This window comes from Colletotrichum lupini, chromosome 2, assembly GCF_023278565.1.
Source record: "Colletotrichum lupini chromosome 2, complete sequence".
NCBI lineage: Eukaryota > Fungi > Ascomycota > Sordariomycetes > Glomerellales > Glomerellaceae > Colletotrichum > Colletotrichum lupini.
Window position 1 is genome coordinate 3872946 of NC_064675.1, and position 8479 is coordinate 3881424.

At 43.5% G+C, this 8479-nt stretch overlaps 2 protein-coding genes across 2 annotated transcripts; one reads left to right on the forward strand and one right to left on the reverse strand.

The window, feature by feature from the left end:
- Nucleotides 1-18: 18 nt before the first annotated feature.
- Nucleotides 19-2881, reverse strand: CLUP02_03491 (uncharacterized protein; the record flags this gene model as incomplete). The annotated part of the gene is made up of 13 exons (XM_049282511.1): nt 19-105; nt 165-182; nt 231-342; nt 417-532; nt 592-784; nt 857-1036; nt 1135-1332; nt 1391-1478; nt 1611-1644; nt 1718-1857; nt 2175-2391; nt 2515-2738; nt 2821-2881. The coding sequence occupies 13 exons, from the start codon at nt 2879-2881 to the stop codon at nt 19-21; spliced, it is 1668 nt and encodes a 555-aa protein (XP_049139654.1).
- Nucleotides 2882-3786: 905 nt separating this feature from the next.
- On the forward strand, nt 3787-4152 carry CLUP02_03492 (uncharacterized protein; the record flags this gene model as incomplete). The annotated part of the gene is made up of 2 exons (XM_049282512.1): nt 3787-3851; nt 3927-4152. The coding sequence occupies 2 exons, from the start codon at nt 3787-3789 to the stop codon at nt 4150-4152; spliced, it is 291 nt and encodes a 96-aa protein (XP_049139655.1).
- Between the last annotated feature and the right edge of the window lie 4327 nt (nt 4153-8479).

The following is an 8479-nucleotide window of genomic DNA, read 5'->3' on the forward strand; positions in this document are numbered from 1 at the left end:
TAGATTGGGTTGGCCATGTCAGTCCAGTCCGTTGGGCATGGATATGTCAGTAGCTTTTGTGCGACTCAACAGGGTGCAAAATAGCCACCAGCTGCGTTTCAGATCCTTGCCAATGTGTGGAGTTAAGACTGGAGACATGGCATAGGGTTGTCCCCGATGTGGACCTTGCCTTTCTTCTTCTTCTGTCGCCTTCATCTCCAATCAATATTCACTTGACTTGCTTATCCGACATTCTCGTAATGGTGCGGCAGGCCCGTGGCGGCGCGAGCAAGAAGATATCTTGACATTTCAGAGTGATTGGCCAGCGGCACATGCGTATTAGCCCCTCGAAATGGAGGACTTCTGACACATGAGCTCGCAGGTAGTACGACTGCAATCATAGAAAGATCCGAAGGGAATATCCAATTGCAACTGACGGGAGACCAAGACCGTTTGTCGCAATCAGACGGTTTGAGCTGTCCAGATCTTCAGACAAAGTTTCCGTAGCAGACGTGATGCGTTTCCTGTCAGGGCGATATGTTTTGGTTATGCGCTAGGTCGACTGGCCGCAATATCACTGAGGATAAACGGGCCGTTCAAGCAACTGATAACAATTGGAAACACCAGGAAACGGTTGCAGATCACTGAGGCTAGTGGCGGGCACCGGGGCTCATTCAATGGATCATCATAACCTTGAAGAGGGCTTTGAACTTTGAAGAGGGCAGTACCGCGTGGATTGCTGCGATAAATTGAAATGGATGTCCATACACACTCGTCTATTAGTATCCGAACATCATGTCGTGCGCTGGAATGACAATGGCAGGGATCTAGGGGACTGCTTGCCCTGAAGTGTTGTCAAGATAATCGCACTGAAGACCCCAAATAGCTCTCTTCTATCATTGGGATGTAGGCGGTAGATAGCGACCCATAGAGGATAGACTCGAGAGCTGAGGCATGGTAAGCTGATGTGCCTCGCTCTCGGGGATACATGCAAAGCCTGGGCCAGCAAAGGGAGGCAGCGATTGACCAAGCCGCGATTCGAGACAGGACTACGACTCTGCACTTGAGGATTCGCAATATATTACGCACACCACAAGCCGCATGCTTCGCTGTGGCAATGGCATGAAACTTTCAGATTCTCTTAATTGTGAGCACGTTTGGAACCAATGCCCTGAGGTGGAGATCGACGTGCTAAGGCAGCCAGGGCAGCCGGAAGGATGTGTGGACAGACAGCATGTCCGCCAGCGTTGCGTTGATAGACTGGACCCGCTGGGATCTCCAAAGTCTACCATCTCACTCGTCTCAGAATGCGATCCAATGGCTGCGGCGGAGTGGCTGCGGCGAACGGTCAACCTGTAGTCGCGAAACAGCCCAACTGGACGTCGGCTAGCTAGTGAACGAAGCCATCTACAAATCAATTTCGCGCTGAGGCTGGGGCGTTTCTTCTTCCGCTGTATCGTCTGAGTCAAGGCCCGCGCGGGCGAGGACCGAGAAGATGACTTATCACATGTTCATCGATCATGGAACATTCAGAAATTGTACCCGACTGAAACGTCATCCCAAGAGCCCAGGGCTAGGGGACTCTGGTGTATCGTGTATACGCGCATTGCTAGGTATAGGTAAGTAGGCACGCCGGTAGACGGCAACGACAGCAAATGGCAAACACTTGCTGTCGCCGGTCAGATTCCGAGGAGTGTCACACTAGAAACCGACTTGGAATTTAGCAACGAGGCATTACCGATTTCTGCGGCTTGACAATGATATTCTGGAAGCGCAGCAGCGCACTTGACGTACACAGAATGATTGACGGGAGCATGTTAGGCCAACCTAGGTACCCTTTCAGTTTCCCCAGGATTGGTGGGCGTTGAAACCTCCGAGCTGAGGCTGGTGATAGGCTGGGCGGAGAAGGTTGAAAACAAGAAAAAGGAAAAAGAAAAGAGAGTAGCAAAAGACAAAAAGAAACATGTTGGAGACCAGTAAGGATCAAGGCATATTTTCTGTCGCGATTGAAGCTTCGCGTGGATTACATAGCCACACGTGGCCAGTCAGTAGCCTAGGTGGCCGATGATCCGAAGTTCGCTCACTTACACAGTAAGCAAACACGAAAAAGGCCACCGTAATAATACCGATGCGGAATGTACGGAACGACAATCAGCATTGACTCTTAGCAAAGGAAAACATCTTTAGCGGGATACGGGCGAGTTGAGCTGGCAAAGGTATGGCGGGCCGGGGGATCTGTGTGACTCCAGATGACGATACCTTGCAGTGGTTCAGGCAGTGACTGTGGCCGATCGCAGTTTGTTTTCGCTGTTTGCTCGCATCTCGCATCAGCCCCAAAGCTACGCCGCCACGCCGCTTCTTCGGGAGAATGCTGCGTTGTGCAATGGCCTGGTTCTCGTTGGTTCTCGTTGGCTTCCGCCGTGCGTCAACCCCCACTCTCCCGCCGTGTGGTCGACCACATCTCACTGATCCCAGACACGGCACGTCGCAGATGGACAAGTATAGCCGAGGGGATCGGGTCAGGTTGCTTCAGACAGGCGTGAAGTGGGCGGCGAGTCGCTCGTTCTGGCTATTGTAGTCGAGTGTGACGATGTTGTGCAGTGATCTGGCGCCTGGGTTGGTATCAGAAGACCGGACGAAGGGCGCAAAGACAGTGGGCAATGAAGATGCGGATGAGACGCGGGCCCGATCGATGGGGCATTCGGTAACTCCTTGTGTAGTGGTGTGGGAGTGTTTCCTGGATGTGTCCTGGATGCGCTCTGTAAGATTGGTTCAAGCCCTCAGTTTCGGGGCCATGGAGATGTTCGACTGCATAGGTAGGTGGTGGCTGCGGGCCTCCACCGGTGCTTCCTTGGTGTGACAGGACCGAGACGCACAGGTACCAGCTCCTGCGTCTTCCCATCTCGACTTGCGCGATTGGACGCGTATCTTAATAAAAGATTGGCTGTTCGGAGATCAAGGCCGGTGGTGCCAAGTCAGAAGTTTGCAGTGTTGGTGGGATGGTGGGATGATGGGGAAAAACAGGGTAGGGCATCGGCTGTTTTCGCAGTAGGGCAGTCGCAGCCGGCCGGTTGAGGTACCTGCAGCATATCTTAGGATATCATAAGTACGTACACTAGTGGTCCAGCGCCGCTACCTAAGCATCCCCCGTCACCCGTGAGAAGCTCCGCCGGGGCTCCGCCTTGATTGGCTTAGCGCAGCCTTGGACTTGAGAGCGGCTTGTTTCAGAGGCTTTCTGAAAAAGTGGATTCTCAGATCGTTTTTTCTTTCCTCTTCCAACGTAGGTATTCACATACCTACGCCTACCTGTAAGGTATGGCGTTAGGTAAGGTAAGTTCCCTCCCTCGCTGCCAGCCTGCGTGCCTGCCACTGGACAGACGAGAACATCCTGTCGGTGCAGTTAGCACTGTCAATCAAACCCCGGGTGGGTGTTGGCTCTGACATATTCGTACCGACACAGACGGACTGTGCCCCAGGATACGCGCAAATGCTATTGATATCTAGGTGGATGGAAATGACAAGAACAGACAAGAAACACAAGAACACCATCTTTGCTTGTGCCTCTGCGTCGTCTAAAGAGTTCAGGTCTAAGAAAAGACACGTCGGCTACGGCTACATCGTATAAGAGAAGCACTCCTGGAATCATCCCCTGGATGGGCGCGCCATAAAGTTTCCCCTCTTCGGATACCCTTCCCTTTGCGTGTCGTGTCTTAGAGAGTGCTCCGTATTCTGTACAGCAGAAGTGCTTGTTCGTGACTTGGCACACAACTTTAGCCATGTGTTTCGTTGCATGACTGCTGGCATGCTATGAATTACGGCGAGTCGGCGACACCATTGTTAAATGAGCCTTGGCCCGGTGTGCGTACGGTGTGGTAGCTGGCAATGGTCGATGGCGTTAAGTTAGGTTGTGTGAAGTGTAAAGTGCTAACCCCTGACTATCCGCCCAGCATTGGCCATTCCACGACACCAGCTCATACCTGCAAGGTACGAACGAATCTTACAACCAATCAGCTTCACAACCGCCAGGCTCAGCCAGGATTAGGTGCCATTGGAGCCAGGAAGGTCACGCATCATAAGGCAGGGCGTGGAAGAGACCGACAGACCGACAGAGTTGTGTTAGAGACAGATAAGGGCCAGAAAAACACCCGCGGCCACGGCATCGTGGAGGCCTGAAGGAACCGTAGGTAGGGCCCTTGCCTTACATCAGCATGGTATCTTGTCAAGTAATATGTATCGTCGTCGCCCATGCTTCGAGAATGGAAATGGAAATGGGAAGTTGAAAAGAGAGGGGACTTGAAAAACAGTACGTACTTCCAAGTTTGTGCCTTTCGGGCAACCTGGAACCTGGATCCCCACCTCTTGCGCATGCAAGCCCCTGCGTCGTGGCTCCCTGATCTGCTGCAGTACATACGTAGTACGTTCTGCCAGTACGTACTTCCAACCATGATAGGTAGTCCCTCGTTTACCCCTGCCGCCTGTCGTCCTCTCTTTCTCACCTCAGTGTCATCCCGTGCCTGTCAGCGGCCCTTGCTGCTCTGTGTCACGAAAGGGAACTTGAGGCAGGTCGGAACGCTGCTGTATTGACCTAATTGACTAAAGACTTAACGTGAAGAGGGAAAAAACAGAACAGTGGGCAGAAGCTAGCGAGCTGGCCCTTTGGGCCTAGCGGTCTAGCTCGTTACGTAACTACTAAGAGCTTAGCCTCGTAGCCTAAGGCTAAGCTACGGGGCCTATAGGGGCCCTAATACCTACTACCGTAATATTACCCCCCCCCTCTATACCAGAGGGCGCTATCTGTAGCACTAAAAAAATAAACCTCTTAATTACCCCTTATTTTAGTAAATCTATAGCTATAATTATTATTATTATATTATCGTCGTCCCTTAGTAATAGTAAATCGCTAGCCGCGGTAGCTTTTATTTATATATCTAAGTTTTATAGCGGACCCTTAGTAATTAGGTATTAGTAATAGAACGCTTATAGCGCCGCTAGTATATACTTAAAGCTCTTTATATTATACTATATTAGATCCGTATCGTATCTTTTCTAATCTACTTAGTACTATAGCTTTTCCTTATATAAGCATAACTTAACTATTTTAAAAACCTTATACTCTAGCTCGCTATCGTTATTAATAATTAGTAACGGCGGCTCTTAGTTCTACCTAGGTAGTAAGTCGTTAATAACCTTCCTTAGCTTACTTAGGTAAAAGACTAGGTATACCCGGCTATTTATTAATAATTCTACGACCTATATACCCCCTTATTTAGTACTAACAATAAGCTATAGGCCGGCCTATAGCTACTATAGTTTATTTATATTAGCGGACTTTTAATACGAGGTATTAACAAAGACCTAGTCTCCTATTTTTAGGTCGTCCGGGCGCCGGTAGTAGTTAGTATACCTTTTATATCGTACCTAAGCGACTTTTATATTACCCCTAGCGATCTCCTAGGCCTCGTATATTCCTTAAGCTATATACTATGCGTCGGTACGGTTTAGCTTCTCTTTTATAAAGCCGAATTAGTAAGTTCGCTTAGACTAATTAAAAAAAAGCCGTAGTTAGTAACTAAATTCTATTTTATATAATAATAGCCCCGTAGTTTTACTAAGCTAAGTAATATAAGTAAAGTCGACCGTAGGTAGTATATCGCTCTAGTTATCTTAGTATTAGTTAACTAATAATCTTAACCGCTATAAAATATACTAGTTTAGTACCTCTATCTAGCTATTTATTTATAGGTAATCCGCTATTAATAGCTATAGCTTAACCCCGTAAATTTTATAGAGCTCCCCTTAGAAGTCGGAAATAAACTAGGGGCCTCGGTCCGACGTAATAGTTTTTAATAGGCCAAAGATAGGTAGTACTTACTTATAAAATATCTAGCTTATATCTTTCGTTATAGTAGTTTTATAATAAGGAATAGATATCGCCCTTTTACCTAGGTAGTTTACTACTACTTATATATTATTAAATCCTTTCTAATTAGTAGTGATAGTTATAAAGTCGGTAAAAATATACTATTACGGGTAGTCGGGTATTAGTAGCGGTCTTAGCTCCCCCGGGGGTTTATTACGCGGCTTTTATAACTAGTAATAGGTATAGTAGTTCCGAACGTACTAATAAGTATTTACTATTAGGCCCGGCTAGTAGTACCGCTATTTAATTATTTTTATAACCTTATTACGCCCCGGGTGGGCGAGGAGTTTTTACTTATAGACCTCGCGAATAATTATAATACAAAAGTTCTCCTCCTTAGGTATTACGAGTTTCCTATTTATTATTAGTAATCCGTTATTTTAAATAGATTAGCGCTCGCGTCCTTTAGTTACTAGCGCTCGTATTAGTATAAGAGACGCTATAGTAAGGTCCTTATTAAGCTTTAAAATCTTCTTTACTAATAAGTACCCCTATAGCTCGTTTTTTAATAAAAGTAAGCTAACTATAAGCTATAGTTAGCTAACGGTAGCGCTTAGTAGCGCCCGTAGCTCCGCTATAATATTAAGAAATAGTAATCTTAGTAATATAAAAACTTATATTTTATTAGCCTCTTTTAGTACTTACTAAGTGCGGATATCTTTTATTTTTTACGATAGGGCGTTAGTTAGTACGTTCTCTTTCCCTAAGTAGTAATAGATCTAAAAATTAAAATCCGCTAGCGTGCTAGCCTAGCGGGCTTATTATAGGTTAAATAGGCGCTTAGTTATAAAGAATAGTAGTAGCTAATAGTCTATAATAACGTCGAACCTATATTTATAACTTACGAGCTCTGCGCACTATTCCTCTAAGTATAGTACTATTATTAGTATTTTTTTATTATAAATAGCGTAGTTAAGCTCTATGCCGCTTATTATTTTTAAGTAAAAGGCTACTAGGTACTATAACCCGTTATTCTCTTATTACTATAGTAGTACCTTAGTATATACCGAGTTAGAGGCGTCTATTTCTAGCCGCGTTAGTAGCTCTAGCCTAAAGTAATAAAGGATAAGTACTAACGTTAGCGCTAGCTTTATAGCTTTAAAAGCTATCTTATAGCTAGTACTAAAATTAAAAAGAACTCCCTTACTTATTAGCTTCGTAAGGGGCCTAGCTAGGCGGCTGTAATTCTGTTACGAAGGTAACTTTGTTTACCTTATTATTCGCCTTATTATCAATATTACGTAAGCAAACTATATACCATATTAATCTACGATTTCTGTAGATTATTATAGGTATTGATTATGTAAGCAATACTGCTTATATAAGCTTACGTGAGCAGTGGAAAGTACTGGAAGATAACTGAATAATCTGGAATTTACTCGAGGCGGAATTACGTACTACGATTACGCATTCACTTACGTATATGCTTATTAATTATATCATAATTAATAAGCAATGGAATATTCTAGTAGGAGGTTTTTATGCCTATATGTAGGCGTGTATTTGCCTACCTAGACCTTTCGTTAAGCAAGCAACTTCTCATATAGTAATTCAACTATATTACTCTCTTTATTACAAAAACCTCTTTTATATACGCTTATTTCCCCTATATTCATATATTCTTGCTTCTATATGAATATTCACTTTTCATATTCTATATAAGAATATCCCGCATTACCTCGTTAAAGCTATACGTGCTAGAGGTTATGAGCCCAGTTATTATATAACTGAGGTTTTATTTACTTAAGTGAATATTATTCACTTATCCGAGCTCTTCTATTTTTATTTACCTATATCATACCTATTATCATTTAGGTATATGCCTTTATCCGGTATATGCATATTCATATATTGAGATATCTTACTCCGCCCAAAATCACTTTTTCGAATTCGAAAATTCGAAATCGACCTTTATATTTAATAAAGGATTTATATATATAAAAAGGCAGACGAAGTGTAAGTCCTTTTTATACTATATACTTACTTTTATTAAATATCTATTTATAAGAAAAAGAAGTCAAAATAGACTTTTTCTTATATATATTTTTAGACTTAAAATAAGTCTATTTTCAAGCTTAAAAACAAGCTTGAATTCTAAGCTTAAAGTAAGCTTATTTATACTAGGAACAATACTAGTATATATTTATATTATATATATTCTAAAATATATATAATGGCGGATATTATCAAGGCAATTACAGGCTGCCTTATGCCTGAAAATCAACGCCTAAAAGGTAGTCAAAATTGGACTACTTGGCTTTCTACTCTTCATATTTATCTTCGACTTTTGAAATTAAATACCTATTTCGAAGTTGAAAACGAATATGAAAATATTACTGAAGAGCAAAAAACCCAATCCTTATTATTAATAAGGCAAAATATTCAACCTGAGCCTCTTTCACTTATTTTTGATCAAATTGATCCAAAAGAGGCTCTTAATACCCTTAAAGCATCCTATGAGGGTACAGGACCAGTTCTACGTCAACAATTATACCTCGAATTCCACGCTATTAGATTGGAGCATTTTAATAGCTTAAATGAGTTTATTAGCTCATTTAAAAGCTATATTTCCAAATTAAA